Raw genomic sequence first — 18772 nt, forward strand, 5'->3', positions numbered from 1 at the left:
GCCTAAATGTTCTCTCATTCCCTTTCTCCTCTCCATCTGGTTATTCCTTTCTTTTAGCTTTTAGTTTAAATGCGGTTCTTCAGAGAAGACAACTCCGAATTTCATAGACCAGTTGACATTCCTGTTGCCCATTCTTCTCCTTCCCTATACTCTCACGGGTACTGATCTGCCCAGTCTATACTCCCAGCACGTTCTAAGCTGCACTGAGGGTATCTTCTGTATTTTGTTCACTGTTACATCCCCAGTGCCAAGCACGGAGCCTGGTCTAGAAAATACACTGAGCAAAGAATTGGTGGATATTCTGTTTGCTAAGCAAACACAGGTACCATCCTTTCTTTTCACAGGGCCTGTTTTCATTCAAGATTTACAAGTCAGTAATTGCCTGAAATTTTTTCCTGGCAAATATCAGAGCTTTCTTCATCTAGCTGCTCAGGGACTTTGGACATGAAGAGGTAGATAAAGAATAAATTTATTAGAAACGAATTTACTTTTTCATTTATAAGGCCCATAGGTGGCAACTTCCATCAGAACTGAATGTATGGTACTTAAAATTTTCCTAAACTAAAATTCACTGGATGTAAATAAGGCATCATTAAAAATATCTACTGATATTTTGCATCAGTTGATAGCATGCATGAATGATACTAATAACAAAAACTCATTCATATTTTGCCTTTTTAGATCAAACTCAGAGATTTCGATTATTCTTCCTATGTGAACTCACCTGGTCTACCAACACACTCCTCCCTCTAATTCATCTAGGATGTACCTGCATTGCCTTTCTCCTCCTTACATGATTGCTCCTATTTTTGAGGTCTCAGCATAAAATGCTGGAAGTTAACTTTCAGGTTTAGTTTGAGGACACTGGATAGAGCTGGACTATCAAATACGATTCCCTACACCTTAGCAATCTTAGCATCCCTACCTTAGCTGAGGATGATAACTTCTCTCCCATTTTATCATTCATTAAGGATTTGCTCCAAGAGAATTAATAAGAAGGGAAAATGTACTTCAATGATGGCTTAGGTTCATAATCAAAGTTATAGTATCTGGAGTCAAGTTTGATATTACCAGACATGACAAGCAAAGACCTAGGTTTAACTTAAAGGGAGGAACTTTGTATATACGTTGCTTCTAACATCAAACACAACACAACAGGAATGGCCCAACTGGGGAAGCAGGAGTGGATCCACACAAAAGCCTGTTTCTTTTCTTCCTTTGTTTTTTTTTTCAGGGGAAAGCACGAATACAGTCCCCCACTACCACAAATTATGCAGTCAAGTTTCCCACATTTGGGAAAATCACAGGGGTCAGCACATACGGAGTGCAATGAATAAGCTTGCCTGGGAAAACGACCTTTGTGATCATGTATCTCCACTGCCAGATAAGTATGCAAAAGCCTGTTTCTATAATTGAGACAGTTTATAACAAAACATTGATCGTAATAGTAAGATATTTTTCTGTTTCAAAGATTAGAGTAACTTTTAATGAAACCCACTCCATAAATAGTTTCAGAATACTTCCTACGTGAGAGGTACTATGGCAGATTAAGGGTCGAGAGCCATTGTGGCCCATTTGTGCTGCTATAATAAAACACCCGAGACTGGGTAATTTAAAAAGAACAGAAACGTGTTTCCTCACAGTTCTGGGGGCTGGAAAGTCCAAGATCAAGGCGCTGGCAGGTTTGGCTGTCTGGTGAGGGCTGCATCCTCCGGCTGGGAGAAATGCAGCATCCTCCCATGGTGGAAGGCCAAGAGAGCTTTATGTTGCTGTGTGAAGTCCTTTTCACCAGGGTCTTAATGTCATTCATGAGGGAGGAGCCCTCATGGCCTAATCACCTCTTAAAGGCCCCACTTGTTAATACTATCACATTGGCCATTAAGTTTCAACTCCTGAATTTTGGAAGAGAGATACTCAAACCATACCATATGGGGAGACAAGGATGGTTCTTGTCCACATTAAAGAGAGAATATCTAGAGAAACACATAACCTGACGCAAGCATGCAAAAGGGGTGTGTGCAGGAGGGCAGAGCTCTGTATAGGAATCTGAGAAGGGATCACAGAGGACCTGGTATTTTAATAATGTCTTGAAGAACAAGAATTTTTCTTTGCGAAAGAAGCTGCTGTGGGTAGTAGAGGACGGGATGGAAGAGAATGCATTCCAAACAGAGGGAATAGTTCAAATTGTTAGAATAAAGAAAATATAAAAGGTTAAAGACCACTAATACTGCTGAATATTTATATAACATATGCCTTGTGAGAACTCAATCCATCGCTAGGAAGCAGATTAATAAGCGAAAGAATATCACTGCAGCTACGAGAGGCTCTCCATTCACTCAGTTATTTTTTCACTCACTCACTCAAACCTATTAGCCAGGCCCTGTTGTAGGCACTCTGGATACAGCCATGAACAAAACAGTTCCTGCCCTTGTGGACTGTATGTTCTATTAGGTGAGAAGAGCAACAAACTGAACGAAAGGCAAATGACACAAAATATTAGACGGTGAAAAATGCTTTGATAAGAATAAAAGGAGCTGGGGAACAGGCCAGGTTGCGAGGAGGGTTGCCATTTTGAACAGGAAGGGCCTCGTTGAGGACGTGACATTTGAGTAGAGACCCGGGGCAGGTGAGTGTAGGAGCCCTGAGGATATCTGAGGGAAGGGCAGTCCATCCAGGGGAACAGACAGTGCCAAGGCCCCATCAGGAGGCATCCGGCATGTCCAAGAATGTGCGAGAATGGCGGGAAGGTTGCTGTGTGAGGGAGGAGGGAGCAACACAGAGTGGAGCCGATGAAGCGAGGGAGACCACAGGGGCAGTCCGTTAATACTCAGGTTTCAACCCCTGAATTTTGGAGGAGAGATGCTCAAACCATAGCAGATGAGGAAACAAGGACGGTTCCTGTCCACATTAAACAGAGAATATAGAGAGAAACACATAACCCAATGCAAGTGTGCAACAGGAGTGTGTGCAGGAGGGCAGAGCTCTGTACCAGAATCTGAGAAGGGGTCACAGAGGACCTGGTATTTTAATAATGTCTTGAAGAGTCAGTAGATTTTTCTTTGCAAGAGAACTGGGAGTGGGAGTGGGCTTCTGGGCCATGGGGAGGATTTCGCTTTTTACTCTTGGCGAGCTGGATGGTAACAGGAGCATTTGGTCACAGCCATTGTTAAGAGCTGAGCTGTGTCCCCAGATAAATTCATACGTTGAAGTCCTAAGTCCCAGTGCCTCAGAATGTGACTGTATTTGGAAGTAGGGTCTTTAAAGAGGTGGGGGAGTTACAGTGATGTCACTGGTGTGGGCCCTATTCCACCATCACTGGTGTCCTTATAAGCAGAGATGAGGAAGAGCCACACACAGAGGGAAGACCACGTGAGGACACAGAGAGAAGACACCACCTATACAAGCCAAGGAGAGAGGCCCCGGGAGAAACAAACCCTGCTGACACCTTCATCTCAGACTTCGAGCCTCCAGAACTGAAAGACAAGAAATTTCTGTCATCTAAGTCACCCATTCTGTGTGTGTGTGTGTGTGTTTTTGTTTGTTTGTTTGTTTGTTTTTTTGAGATGGAGTCTTGCTCTGTCACCCAGGCTGGAGTGCAGTGGCGTGGTCTCGGCTCACTGCAAGCTCCGCCTCCCGGGTTCACGCCATTCTCCTGCCTCAGCCTCCCGAGTAGCTGGGACTACAGGTGCCTGCCACTATGCCTGGCTCATTTTTTATATTTTTAGTAGAGATGGGGTTTCACCGTGTTAGCTAGGATGGTCTCGATCTCCTGACATCGTGATCCACCCGCCTTGGCCTCCCAAAGTGCTGGGATTACAGGTGTGAGCCACCATGCCCGGCCGTGTGTGGTTTTTTCGTAATGACAGTCCTAGCAGATGAAGACAGTCACCATCTGACTTTCTCAAACCCTGTCGCCTGGGCTGCTGTGGTGGGGACGGGCTGCAGAGCAGATGTGGACGCAGAAGAACAGGTGGGGGAAACTGCAGCAAGCCAGGCAAGGCCGACTGAGGTTCAGGCCGGGGAAGCAGGAGCACATGGAAGTGTTGATCTTATCCCTGTGTGTGTCCAGTGTGGACCAGATAGGATTTGCGGACGGTCAGATGTGGGGGACCAGAGAAAGGAAAGGGTCAAGGGTGACTCCAGGTTTTTGGCATGAGTGACTGAAAGTATGAAGTTGCCTCTAATTGAGAAGGGAAAGACTTCTTTAAAGTGCAGTCCATTAAGAATCTTCCTAAAATTCTTTCAGGGTCAACATGGGTCCACATTCCACCTTCATTTTACTAATAGGAGACTAGAACACACAGAAACAGATCAGCTGAATTAAGATCAGAAAGAAAAGGAGTCCTGATTAGGACTTTACAACTGACTTCTAGGATCGATGCCAACTAGATCATGGAGCTTACTGCAGATATTTAAAAATAAAAACACTGCATCATCTTTGAAATGATAACAAAGGCATAAAAATGATATAATGGACGTTGGGGACTCAGGGGGAAGGGTGGGAGGCAGGTGACGGATAAAAGACTATACATTGGGCACAGTGTACACTTCTCAGATGATGGGTGCACCCAAACCTCAGAAATCACCATTAAAGAACTTATCCATGTAACCAAAACCACCTGTTCCCCAAAACTATTGAAATAAAATAAAATAAACAAATAAAAGGTCTTTCCACAACAGGGTCACTAAATAACCATGAATTCAACTCTTTAATGACTTTAAGAAAAGCTTGTTTCTTAAAAACAAGAGTAAAGGCTAGCAAACATTTAAGTACAAAAATGGGGAAAAAATGCAGTGTTATTTATTAGAATGGAAAGTTGAGGGGAAATCTAAACACACAAAAAAAATTTGAAATGATAAAAGATCACCTTCAAAAAGACGTGGCTCACCACAAAAAGTGTGAGGGGAATGAAGATAATCTAATTTGAGGAAACTTACTCAAACAAACAAAAATCTCCAACAAGGTTGGATCAAAACCATTCTAGTGTCATTGAAGACAAATTTTCCGTGCTGGCTAATGTTCAACACCATTTGTTAGCTGCTTACTGTGTGACATGCAATAACCTCACTGATTGGATTCATTAAATCATCGGATCCTCACAAATGACCCTAATGAGGCTGCTGGCATTATGATTATCTGTATTTTACAGACAAGGCATGAAAATCAAAAAGAGGTTGAGCCACACGCTTTGGGTCACACAGCTAATACGTGGTGTGTCTAAGATTCAAACTCTGGCAGTTAATTCTGGAACCCACATACCTGGTCCTGAAGTAGGGGTGGGTGATGTCACCAGCTTGGCCCCCACTGCCTAGGGCAGCCCTGTGATTCTGAATAAATATGACCCTTTAAATTTGCTTCAGGTGAACTCTAGCTCCTTCCCCCAAATCTTGTGAGCCAAAGCTGTAAATAACCACATCATTGTTTAGTGCCATCAAGCAGGCTTAGGCAGGGTAATGTCTAAGAACTTCTCTGCAGGTGTGTGCCATGGCTTACACCTGTAATGCCAGAACTTTGGGAGGCTGAAGCAGGAGGATCACTTTAGACCATGAGTTTGATGCCAGCCTGGGCAACATGACAAAACTCCATCTCTACCAAAAATATAATAAAAAATAATTAACTGGGTGTGGTGGCATGCGCCTGTGGTCCCAGTTACTCAGGAGGCTGAGGTGGGAGAATCGCTTGAGCCTGGAAGGTTGAGACTGCAGAGAGCCATGATCATGCCACTGCAGTACAGCCTGGGTGCCAAAGTGAGATGCTGTCTCAAAAATAAAAAATATAAATAAAACAATATCTTCTCCATATAAATCAGAGCAGATTTGGTATAATCTCAGGGGAACACAAACAAGATGGTATAAGATCTAGAGAAGTCCTTAGATGAAGAGAATGGTAGCTATCTTCAAAGATTTAAAAGTCTTTTACAGGAAAGGAAGATTAGAAGTAAGATCAGGAAGGGGCAGATATAAATTTCAACGAGTAAAACTTTTAATAGAGAGGGGACTTTGTAACAGCCAGACCTTCTTGACAATGGTGCAGGCTATGTTGGGAGCTGGGGAAGGTCCTGTTGGAGAAGAGACCAGGGAATAAATGGTCAGGAACACTGCTGTGGGCAGGGGCTTGGTGGCCTGGATGGCCTTCAAGGCCCCTTTCAGTGATAAGACGACTTGTGCAAATGTACAGTCCAGTGTCAGGCACTGATGCTGTTTAATTCACCATTCAACTTTTTACATTACCTATAACTTTCTCATCAGGATTGGACTGTCTGTCTGGATCAATGACCTATAGTGACATTCTTTGAGATTTCAGGGGGTAGCAATGGCACAAACAGGGGGCCGGTCCAAGGAACTCTGAAGGCAGGATGCCTGAGTGTTTGGTAATGCCTCTCCCTTCTTGCAGAGTTTTTTTGGGGTCACTGGAAATTGCCAGGAGGATAGAGAAATGATTCTTTCTTTCTGTATAAAATTTGGTTAGAACAAGAATGAAATCATGTTGACAGGCAACAGGGAGAATTTTAGGTAGTAAAAATCAGGGGGAAATTACCCAGGACAGCTGGTGATTCCCTCCCCGCACTGAAAAGTGTGGCCTGTGACCTTGGCCTACTCTCAGATTCTTCCTGGAGATGATTGGGGACACTCAGAACAATCTCTCCAATCTTTGTTTGGGAAGAGGGCCTCTCTTTCTCTGGGGTGGCGATCTTGTCAAACTGATGCATGCATTAATCTCTGCATCCTGGTTGATCTGTTAGGACAACCCTATGCTTTGACCTCGAGTGGGAAGTGAAGGAGAAGGAAGGAGGAAATGAATCTGGGTTGGGACAAAGCGGAGAGACTGCCTTGGCTCTGCTGCTGAGATCATGCTGCATACCCTGCCCCCTACAAAATTCCCATATCCCACTAGATCTACCCATTGGTCTAAATTAAACTGAAATATCCCACAAATACCCACAGATATTATAAAACTTGTCAGTTAGCATCTTTAACTGAACCTTTTAATAGGGTGTTTTTTTTTAAGTGGAAGCATATTTAGCAATATCTTATTAATATACTATCTAAGTATCTTTTCTGATGATTGAAGCTCATGAGAGATATGAAAACTTACTGGGTGCATGTAGACATGGGGTTGGGGGTGGCTGCAATGATGTTGGCTGCTACTTGTCCTTAGGAAGCAGCTGTGTGTTAGTACAAAGAGCTCTGGACTTGGAGAGGCCCAGGCTGGAGGCTTGGCCTCTCAACTTACTGCATAGGGCAGTGTTTTCCAGATGTCTACAGGGAAGAAACAGTTCTTACTGTTTAGTTCTTTCAATTTTCAATCCATCACAAACTGATGCTTTTGTAAAATACAACACAAATATAAAATAATGAAGCCCTTTTAATGACAAGATTCAACAGACATGAAAATATTCTGTCATATTGCTATAAGAGTATGTAAAAGCTTGTTCTCAATGTCTGCACTTACATGGTTGCAGACATGAGATAAGCTATTTGTGGGCCACCCTTTGAGAAAGTGGCTTTGGGGAACTTAGTGAACCTCCCTTAGTTTCTCCATCTACTCAGTTTCCGTAGGTGATGTGAGGATTAAATAAGATGACAATGACAGTGACAATAATGTGTACGTGTGATAGATTAAAAGGTGCCACCCACATTTTAAATTATTATTGTTCTAATTAATAAAACGAATAGTTGCAAATGATAGCAAGGGGCCAAATAAAATTTTGTGTTTTTCCTTTTGCAGCAAGGGCAGGTGTTAACAACAAGTAATCAAGTCAGAATTCCTAGACACAGCAACCTCTAGATGAATTGCTCCTTTCCCAAATGCAGAACACTTAGCTGACAGGCAGGAGTAGAGAAAGCCACCCAGAGTCAGGAAAACACAGCCTGAAGCTCCCGCCTGTGCATCTCACTTTTGGCTCTGTGGTGATTCGCTGGGACCTCCAGACTGCCATTTTCCATCCATAGGACCCAGTGGCCAGCAGCCACTACTACAGGACAAGCATTCAGCTCCCAGTCAGACACATTCTTTGCACCTCATAGACACACTTTATTCTTATCACACCAGGGCACTCAGTCAAGCACTGTGCCTCAGAGCCCCAGTGGGAAATCCCAGTCCCTTCTTGGATGAGAGGTAGGTGGCGGTGTTTGAATACACACACATGATCATGCATGCACACGTGATCAAGAGTAACTGAGAACCAGTTTGAAAGATCTCCCTAGGTGGTGGTGAGTTAGGGTCGTGGCTGCAGGCCTGCCTGTGGGGTCATCTTTGCAACTCTCCCTGAAGAGCGATTGGAGGCAGATTCTGGTGAAAGAGGGAGCTGCCTTGATAATGGCCAACTATTAGTGGCACATGCACATATAATCAGAGCCTGGGACTCTGCTTCCTCCATCAGCAAGAACAGGGTGTATCTTCCCACCTTCCCCAGCCCTCCTGTTTCCCTCCAACACCTGCCAACCCTCATCTTTTCTTATTTTACATTTGAATTCTTTTGGGTATCATAAAAGTAATATTCACAGAATTAAAAAGTAGTATAGAAAGATATGAAATATAAAAGTATTTTCTCCCCATTTCTCCACCCCAGGAATAAACGCTATTAATGACTATGTATATATTTTTTCACAAAACGTTAATGCTTATAGACGTAATATGTGCGTGCATGTGTGTGTGTACGCGTGTGTGTATGTGTATACACTCACCCGTATGCAAAGATGGATATACAGCAGGTCCTTGAATAAAGTCATTTCATTCAATGTAATTTTACCATAACATTGATGAGAAAAAAATAAAAAAACTGATTCCCAGCTGGGGCCATTGTCTGTGTGGAGTTTGCACGTTCTCCCCACGACTGCATGGGTTTTCTCCATGTACTCAGGTTTCCTCTCACATTCCTAAGATGTACATGTCAGGTGAAATGGCGTGTCCACACTGTCCTAGGTCTGAGAGAGTGTGGGTGTGGGTGTGAGCGCGCCCTGCGAGGGGATGATGTCCGACCAGGGCCAGATCTCGCCTTGTGCCCTGGGCTGCTGGGACACGCTCTGGCTAGCCACCACCCTGAACAGGAATAATTGGGTAATCACCTTCCTTGTTTTTATTAATCTTTCTTAAACGTATGTACAGCTCACTTTTATTTCAATGTTTAATATTAGAAGTGTTCTGGTCTTTATTAATAAGTTTGGTGATATTTTTGTGACCAGAAATATGCCGTAGGAACCTAAGTCTTGTTTGTATCAATTAGTCTATGGTTAAATTGGTTTTGGGAGATTTTATTTTACTGAAGTTGCAATTTTCATGAACCTACTGATGACACTGAGGACTGTGTGTATATATAAGCATATACATATATATGAATGTTAGTTTTTCTTTCTGATAAATGTGATTATTCTAGAGCTTTTCAATTGGCAACACTTTTTTTCTTCCATGCTTTGACCTTCAGTTTTTTGTCTCATTTTACTTTCAAATATTTTCCCCCAGTGGGGATGACCCCTTGTTCACATTCCTAAGTCATGGTCCAAATCCCTAAGCCCCTCTCCCCAGCCAATCCCTCTCCTCCCGTCTTCCCTCCTGGTGCCCACCTTTACCTTTCCAGCCTCTGCATGGTCATGGCCAGCGTTTTGTTGAGCTCGTCTATCATCCTGCAGCCCGAGGGGTGCATGGGGAGGGAGCCGGTGGTGGAGGGGAGATGCTGGCCATGGCTGCCATATTGCAGCTGGTGCTGGATCTGGGAGGGCAGGACAGTGTGGTGATGCTGGGCCACGCCCTGCTGGCCGCTCTTCTGGGCTGTGTAGGATACCAGCGAGAGGTCTGGCCCCCCCACGGGCATACAGATCATGACTTTCTTTGGAGGTAGCGGAGGCGACAGTTTCACTGGCAGACAAGGCAATTTCACAGGGGCGCCAGGATCTACGGCAGAAAGAGGGTGAGAGGGAGACGTGAGTTTGGGGGCATCAGAAGAAATCCAGAACACCAGATGCGCTCACCTGGAAACTGTGGCCATTGAGGTGCGCCTCTTAGGTAAAATGTGTCAACTGGAGACACCAGCATGATGAGTGCTACTCAGCAAGCATCCATTGACTCGTTTCCTACTCCAAGTGCACTTGCACTGGCCGTAAGGGCCTTCAGGAACCCAGACATTAGTGGTGTCTAATGCACAGTATGTCAAACAGAGACTTGGGAGCAGCCCAGATAGGCAGGAGGAAGGAGGCATGTGATGAGCTCTTCTGCTCATGGACACGCATGGACCGTCAAGGAAACCTTTGCTAGGATATGCCAAACTATGGTTTGGATGCAGTTTGTCCCTGCAAAAACTCATGGTGAAATTTAATTGTCAATGTAAGGATGTCAGGAGGTGCAACCTTTAACAGGTGGGGCCTAGTGGGAGGCGCCTGGGTCACGGGTGTGGATCCCTCATGAATAGGTTAGTGGTGGGTGTGAATGAGTTTTAGCTCTCCCAGGAACGGATTAGTTCCCAAGGGAGGGTGGGTTGTTAAAAAGAGTCTGGGTTCCTCAGTTTCTCTCCTTTGCTTCCTCTCTTGCCATATGCTCTCCGCATATACCAGCTCCCCTTCTGCTTTCCTCCATAGGTGGAAGCAGCCAGAGGCCCTCACCAGAAGCACAATGTTTCTCATAATTCCCAGTCTGCAGAACTGTGAACTAAAGAAATCTCTTTTCTTCATAAATTACCTAGCCTCAGGTATTGTTACAGCAACACAAAACAGACCGAGACATGCCAGTCTACAAGATATGTCTACAATTTTGCCAGTATGATGTGAACAGATCCTTTCAAAGCTGGAACTTCCCAACAGGGATGAGATTTAAAGCCAGCCCTAGGGTCAAGTCCACCAACACCATGTCACTCTGCAAGTGCCTTTACTGCTGCCAACCTTAATTCCCTCTTCTGTCACCGAGGGATGACCATCCTGCCTTGAGAGGATGCTTTGTAAAGATTAGTTTTTGCAGATCCTGGCTTGGGTGCACGACTGGGGCAGGAGTGAGAGTGACTGCTGGATAGGTGGGCCCAGTCAAGTGTGGGCTGCTGAAACAGTAAGGAGGCTCCCACAGGGGACTCTAGTCTGCTGGACTCTAGGACCAACTGCTGGGTTCCATGACAATGCCATTGAGCTTCCTAGAGATCCTTCATGTTTGAGGGGCTCAGAGTCAGACTAGACCCCAGGGTATTTTTGGGAAGATGTAGTCTGCCGCTGTACCCCACATTTCTGGAAATCACCTAGCACTGGAGGGGAACCTGGTTGAACCCTGTGGATTGCGGCTTGCCTGGGAGAAGCATGATGTGGAAAAGCACAGCAGGGAGGAGTGGGGAGTCTCAGTGGTGCACTGGCACCCCCTGCTGGGGAGCACCACACAGTTCTGACTCTCCATCTCAGAGGATCTAATGATCTATCTGCCTTAAACGTGGACTTCCTCCAGTCTAACTCACAGTCCTGCCAAAATGACATTCCTAGAGCACAAATCTGATCACGTTGCTCCTCAGTTTAAAACCAATCCACGGACTAAACCTTCCTGATACATCATTCAAGGCCTTCCATGAGCTGGCTGCTGCTTGGTTCATCTCTTCATGTCCACATTGTACCTCTATGAAGTTTGCTCTGGTTCCCTCAGTTGGAAATAACCTTACCCATGGCACCTGAAAAGCCAGAGCAGACTCTCTCCTATGGCCCAGATCACTCTTCTCCTGTGGATTCTACTTATTTGGTGGCCCATGGATTCAGGGTCTCCACCCTCAACAAAGTTGACCAGGTGGCCTTGGCCATTCTCCCAAGAGCTGCTGCAGTCTTCCCCAGCTTCCTCCAGGATCCTCACCCTCCACAGATGCCTCTCCCTGTCACTAAGGAACTGAAGAGAAGCACTCATGGCTTCCCCACCTCCTCTTTAGTTCCAGCCCACTTTTCTCACCATTACCCATACCATCCACCCTCACTCCTGAACTGTTGAGTTTCCTAAACTGCCTGATATTTCCATAAACCTAGGCCTTTGCATGTCACTTTCCCTCAGTTTGGAATATTCTCCTCTGTTTGTCTTCTTGGTCAATTACTAGTCACCCTTCAAGATCCAACTCACAAATAATCACCCCTGAAAAGCCTTCCTTGATCATCTTTCTTCCCACTCTGTGGAAAGAGAGTGGGAACGTGGATGCACATTATGTCCGCGTTAATTGTGTTAATGATGATAGCAGGAATGACGACAGTCATGATAATCAAGACTTCTATCATGCTTACTATGTGCCAGATACTGTTCTAAGGGCTCTTTGTATTCCAACCAGTTGAATCCTTACAATTCTGAGGTAGATGCCATTATTATCTCATGTTTGCAGATGACGAAACAGGGTCTCTGAAGACACTATGCTGCATTTCCTGTTTACATAACTGTCTCCTCTCCCGGAGAACAGTGACGGTGTGTGATTTATTATTGTATCTCAAACCTCAGCATCTTTTTCAGTGCCCAGCTCACATCACAAGAGATGCAAATCGTGTTTACAGAATGAGCCAAAGTTATGATGCTCTGCTGTGGGATGAATTCACACCTTCCCCAGAAATAGATACTCTAGGAGGGACATGTGAGCCTGAAATGGATTATAATTTTAGGATCATGCAGTTGTGGTGTATGGACACTAAACTTCCGATCCTACAGCTAAGACACAGAAAATTTATGTGAAAAATCATTTCGGGGGCCTGATAAGATTGCTCCCCAACACCAGAATGCAAACCAATCATAACCAGAAGCCTTCCGCATGTTCATTCCCAAGGGCTTATCCTGTTCATTGTGACCCCTCATGCACATGGTGCAAAGTCACCACATTCAGGAACTTAACAGGCAGTGCTAGCTAGTTCCAAAGTGCTGAGACACAGAAAAACTCAACACCATTGTCCAGTTCCTCTTACTGAAGGGTCCACTTACATGGCTCTTAGAAGGTTCAGTGCAGGTGGACATGGTGGCCCACCCTGTAATCCCAGCACTTCGGGAGGCCGGGGTGGGTGGATTACTTGAGGTCAGGAGTTCGAGACCAGCCTGACCAACATGGTGAAACCCCATCTCTACTAAAAATGCAAAATTAGCCAGGCGTGGTGGCAGGCGCCTGTAATCCCAGCTACTTGGGAGGCTGAGTCAGGAGAATCACTTACACCCGGGAGGTGGACTTTGCAGTGAGCCAAGATTGTACCATTGCACTCCAGCCTGGGTTAGGGAAACTCTGCCTCAAGAAAAAAAAAAAGAAGAAGAAGCTTCAGTGCAAACCTAGCAAATGCAATATGTCCTGAAGTGTTAAGGATTTTGCTCCAGGACTCTTAACCCATAGTCCTTCATTTGAAAACTCTGGTTCTCTAAGGCAGGTAGGTGCTCATTTGCTTGGTCAGGAGAAAGAACCAGGAGGGCAGAGTGGAATTCTCTGCCTAGGAAGGGGCAGTGATTATATTGAGTTCTGCCCATCTTGTTAATCAATAGCTTCTTATAACATTCCACCACTTCTTGTGACTACTTCCATAGCAAAAACCTACTTGGTATAATCACTAGAAAATTGGCCAAGTGAGCCCCAGCAATTCTATGAAAACAGGCAAGGGAAAAAGGCCAATGGGACCAAGTTAGTGGAGATGGTTATTCTTATTGTTCCAGGAAAGGCATGCTGCGGCCGTGGGGAACCCCCTCCTTCTTTCCTGCTACATCTCCTTTCTGGTTGTTTTGATGCACATGGCTATGAATTAAAGAAAGGCAGAGAATAAAAGTGAATCATTTAAAATCATTTTTGGCTTAGTGGATTTCATAAAATTAACGAAAGTGAGGAAAAGGCTAAAATCAGGTGGAATTTCCTGCTTTCTGTGAATTAGCCATGCAGTCCCTATCTTTCCCCAACATTGTGGATAACTGAGGAGAGGCTGGGCAGCTCATGTCTTTGTTAGAGTGGCAATGCCTATTTGCATATTTTTACAACATCTTAACACCAAGTCATTCCCCATAACATAACTAGTGGCACGATTTGGAACCAGCTGCGTATTATGTCATTCTGAACTTCCATCTAAGCTTTTATCTTCCTTTCCCACTCAAACTTCTGTATTCTCCGGCTTCTTGACCACTACACCAGCCTAGGACACTCATCTTCTCTTATCATGTGGATAATGTGGTCTCTTTATCCCCATTGGGGACAAAGCCCTCTGATCTGTCCCCACTCTGTACCAGATATCTATCTCCCTACAGTACCTGCTGGGCATGCGTGAGTTCCATGATGGCTCCAGGCTCAGTCCATGTTGCAGGTCCAAGTGTGACTCTGTCTGAGCTCTACCACAAGTCTCCCACTTACATCTCTCTCGTCCACTCTGGCCTCTGGGTTTCCCGACAAACATGCTCCATCTCTCTTCAGGGCCTTCACTGTACTCACCTCCTGAAATGCCTTCCTGTTCCTTGATTATAAAAACTGCATTTGCCCTTCAAGCAGCAAACGAAGACCCACTTTCCTCTGGCAGCCTCTCCTCCCTTAACTCCTACAACCCAGGTGGTCGGCAACGCCAGGGAATTTGGCTCTGTTTTGTGCTGGTTACTGCTGGCTCCATTTGGGTCAGCCTTGTCTTCCCAACTAGCTCCCGGATGGCTCCTCATACAGGCGCTGCAGCAGGACTCTGAGACTGGGCAGTGATAGAATGTGCTCACTGCCTTGAGGTCCTCAGGCCCAGGGCTGGGGGGTGCATCAGAATCACACGGACGCTCATTCTTCTTCTTAGGGATTCTAGGTTGGGTCCAGCAGTGAATTTCTTTCTTTCTTTTCTTTTTTTCTTTTGAGACAGAGTTTCACTCTTGTTGCCCAGGCAAGAGTGCAATGGTGCAACCTCGGTCCACTGCAACCTCCCCTTCCCGGGTTGTTCAAGTGATTTTCCTGCTTCAGCCTCTGATTAGCTGGGACTACAGGTGCCCACCACCACACCTGGCCGATTTTTTATTTTTTTAATTTATTTTTTTATTTTTAGTAGAGATGGGGCTTCACCATGTTGGCCAGGCTGCTCTCAAACTCCTGACCTCAGGTGATCCACCCACCTCATCCTCCCAAAGTGGATGGCCACCCTGTCCTGGCCACCTGGCCCAGCATTGCATTTCTAAAAGCCACAGTCAAAATAACTCTTGGCGTCTTACTTTTGCCCTTTTCTCTGAAGAAAAGGGCGCTATTTCTTAGAGCAGAGTCCTTGGAACACCTGTAATATTTGCCTGATGCAACTTCATGTTCCTGGGCTTTACTTTGCACCTACTGAACCAGAATTTTTGGATCAGACATTTGGATTTAAGATGCTTCCTGGCCAGGCGCAGTGGCACATGCCTGTAATCCCAGCACTTTGACCCTGTCTCTACTAAAAATACAAAAATTAGCTGGGCATGGTGGTGCACGACTGTAATCCCAGCTACTCGGGAGGCTGAGGCAGGAGAATCGCTTGAACTTGGGAGGTGGAGGTTGCAGTGAGCCGAGATTGCGCCACTGCACTCCAGCCTGGGCGACAGAGTGAGACTCTGTCTCAAAAAAAAAAAAAAGAAAGAAAAAGAAAAAAAGAAAAAGAAAGATGCTCCCCAAATGCTCAGCATATACAAGGAGCTGAGAATCATTGGCTCAGGGAGCTAAACTGCTTGGAGTATGGTGCTGCCTGAGGCAGGGATACTGCAGCACTCGAGGTCAGGATGCATCAGTTCCATCCAGCGTCTGGACCAATGTCCGTCCTGGGGGGGTCACTGGGATAATTTCCAGACTCTATTTCTATGCCCCCAACATGTAAAAAGTAAAAGACCAATTTTCCCTAAACCAATTTACTAAAAGCCAATTTGCCTAAAATCTATTCACCTAATGATTATCTTGTCCACATTTAGAATGTGCAGTTAAAGGATACTTCTTAAACCAATTTGTCTAATGGCACTTCCAATCGAGTTTTATAAAAATCATTTGTAATTGAGCCTTTTGTAAATGATAAGATGTCTAAAATCCTTGTGGGTGACTTTTTCTATTTTATTTCTATCTATAGAAATAAAATCTTTTATTCTATTTCTATCTATATCTTGTCTAAACTTTAAGGATGTTTTAGACAAGTTTGCATAAAGAGCCTTTCTTCAAAATTTTGTGTCAAGCAATAAGTACTTCATCAAGTGATTAGCTTTTCCTACATATTGATTCAATGCATTTAGGTTCTTCTGCCTTCTTTCTGATGTTTTATTTACCCTGTGTGCACTCTGTACATTTACTAAAGAAACCAAGAAATATATCCCTAGTACTCATTTCTGTTTAGTGAGGCTATTACATTTTTATAATGAGGATGACAAAGGGATTTGGGTAAATCAGGATTCTACTGCATGGCACCCACTTTTCAGGATGTCAATTTTTTTTTTTTTTTTTGAGATCAAATCTTACTTTATCACCCAGGCTGGAATGCAGTGGTGTGATCTTGGCTCATTGCAACCTCCACCTCCCGGGTTCAAGCAATTCTGCTTCAGCCTCCCGAGTAGCTGGGATTATAGGTGCACACCACCATGCCTGGTTAATTTTTTGTATTTTTAGTAGAGATGAGGTTTCACCATGTTGGCCTGGCTGGTCTCGAACTCCTGACCTCATGATCTACCCGCCTTGGCCTCCCAAAGTGGTGGGATTACAGGCGTGAGCCACTGCTCCCAGCAGCCAACTTCTTAAAGTAGCGTTTCATCAGTCTCATTAGGGAAGCTTGGGAGAGGCAGATTCCTGGACCTCACCTTCAGAGTTCAGATTCAGTAAGTCCACAGCGGTGCCCAGGAATCTGCTTTATAAACAAACTCCCAGACCACTCTGATCTACCTGGATGGAAATGACACTTGGTGCTGCAAGTTCTTATTGGGCACAGAGGCATAAAATCGTTACCAAAATTTGTTGGGCTAAAAAGTATAAGATACACTATAAAATCATGCACCGATTCAGTTCTGTTGGCTTCAGCAAATTGCTTAATCTTTCTGATGTTCAGTTTTCTAATCTGCGAAATAATGCGCTATGGCAAGGTCGTCCAACTGGCAGCATGCATGCAACCCAGGGCGGCCTGGAATGTGGCCCGACACAAATTTGTAAACTTTCTTAAAACATGATGAGATTTATGCGTGAATCTTTTTTCTTTTCTTTCCTTTTTTTCTTTCTTTCTTTTTGCTCATCAGGTATCGTTAATGTTTGTATTTTATGTGTAGCCCAAGACAATTCTTCTTCTTCCAGTGTGGCCTAGGGAAGCCAAAAGGTTGGACACCCCTGTGTTACAGGACAATTGTAAAATTAAATAAAGTACATAAACTGTGTGGCATAGCGTCTGACACTCTAGACACTCCAGCTATTCCACAGAGAGTAACCATAATTCTTGATGCTGTCACCATCCTCATTATTAATTGCCTCCTTCAGGAAGCCCATCCTCCCGAGGCTGGCTGAGGCGCCTGCCCACAGGACCCCCAAGGCCTCATGCTTCCCTGTGCCACAGCATTGCCTCTTGAGTCAATTCAATCCCTTTCATTTTTCTTAACTTGTTGCTGATTTTTCCTTGCAAGAGGTATGTGTGATGTAGTAATTATTAAATTTCACTGAGCGTGGCTGTTTCCTCCCATTTTACCTGTTAGAATGGACTGAGCCTAGTGCATACCAGATGCCTAATAAACACTTATCTTTTCATCATGGCTTCAGGGCAATGGGAAAAGGTGGAAATTAGTGACTGGTTTCTGCTGTATTAAGGGTCTGCTAGTCAAAGTGTGGTCCATGGACTAGCAGGAGCCAAATGACCTGGGACCTTATCAGAAATGCTGATCAGAAAGGCCCAGCCCAGACCCTCTGACAAGATCCCCAGGGGACGCTGATCTATCAAGTCTGAGGAGCACCCCTGAAAGAGGCATTCCTTTCTGAAGAGGCTACTCCCTCCATAGGCAAAATGACAAATGCTTAGAGCCTTCTGGAGGAGGAGATTCATCCCAGCACCGCTCTGGGAGGGCTGGGAGGGAGGTGCAGAGGCTTCTGCTGTGGACCGAGGGCAGAATGTCCTGGTGAAACCACCACTGGCTTAGAACTCAGAAGAGCTGGGGTTTAAGTACAGCTCCGCCGGGCGCGGTGGCTCAAGCCTGTAATCCCAGCACTTTGGGAGGCTGAGACGGGCCGGATCACGGGTCAGGAGATCGAGACCATCTGGCTAACACGGTGAAACCCCGTCTCTACTAAATACAAAAAACAGCGGGCGAGGTGGACGGGCAAGCCTGTAGTCCCAGCAACTCGGGAGGTTGATGCAGGAGGCATGGCGTGAACCCTGGCGAGGCGGAGCTTGCAGTGCGACTTGAGATCTGGCCACGTGCACCCAGCCTGGGAGACAGAGCCAGACTCCCGTCCTCAAAAAAAAAAAAAAAAAAAAAAAAAAAAGTACAGCTCCAAGACCAAGAAACTTTGTTACTCTTCCTAAGACATTTAGCTTTCCTGAGCCTAGGTTTTCTCATCTGTAGAAAGGGAGTATTGTCCACAGTATAGATCTGTAAGGAGAAGTAAATAGATTAATAACTACACGCTCCATGTAAGGTGCTGAGGGGAACTTAGGGTTGAAATCTAGCTTGAGGCCTGCCCTGGCACGGGGCTGAGTCACTCTAGAGGAAGTGGCATCCGCTACAGGGCACTTTTTCTAATTTTACAAAGTCTCCATATAGCTTAGCAGAAGGCCTGAGAATAAAATACCCCCGGTACACTCCTTGATGCATCACAGGAGTTCAACAAATGTAGTCTTGATTCTGAGACAAACATCATAATACATTCCCCACCTCTGCCATAGG

General features: G+C 45.0%; 1 protein-coding gene across 1 annotated transcript in view; it reads right to left on the reverse strand.

Annotated features, from left to right (window-relative positions):
- PHACTR1 (phosphatase and actin regulator 1) overlaps positions 1 to 18772 on the reverse strand; it is a 597649-nt gene that overhangs the window by 82393 nt on the left and 496484 nt on the right. The window contains exon 9 of the mRNA XM_017891116.1: positions 9571 to 9892. Within this exon, the coding sequence (XP_017746605.1) occupies positions 9571 to 9892 (322 nt within the window). The remainder of the gene's footprint in view (positions 1 to 9570; positions 9893 to 18772) is intronic.

The sequence above is a fragment of the Rhinopithecus bieti genome, unplaced genomic scaffold (genome assembly GCF_001698545.2).
Source record: "Rhinopithecus bieti isolate Rb0 unplaced genomic scaffold, ASM169854v2 scaffold_19939, whole genome shotgun sequence".
Taxonomy (NCBI): Eukaryota; Metazoa; Chordata; class Mammalia; order Primates; family Cercopithecidae; genus Rhinopithecus; species Rhinopithecus bieti.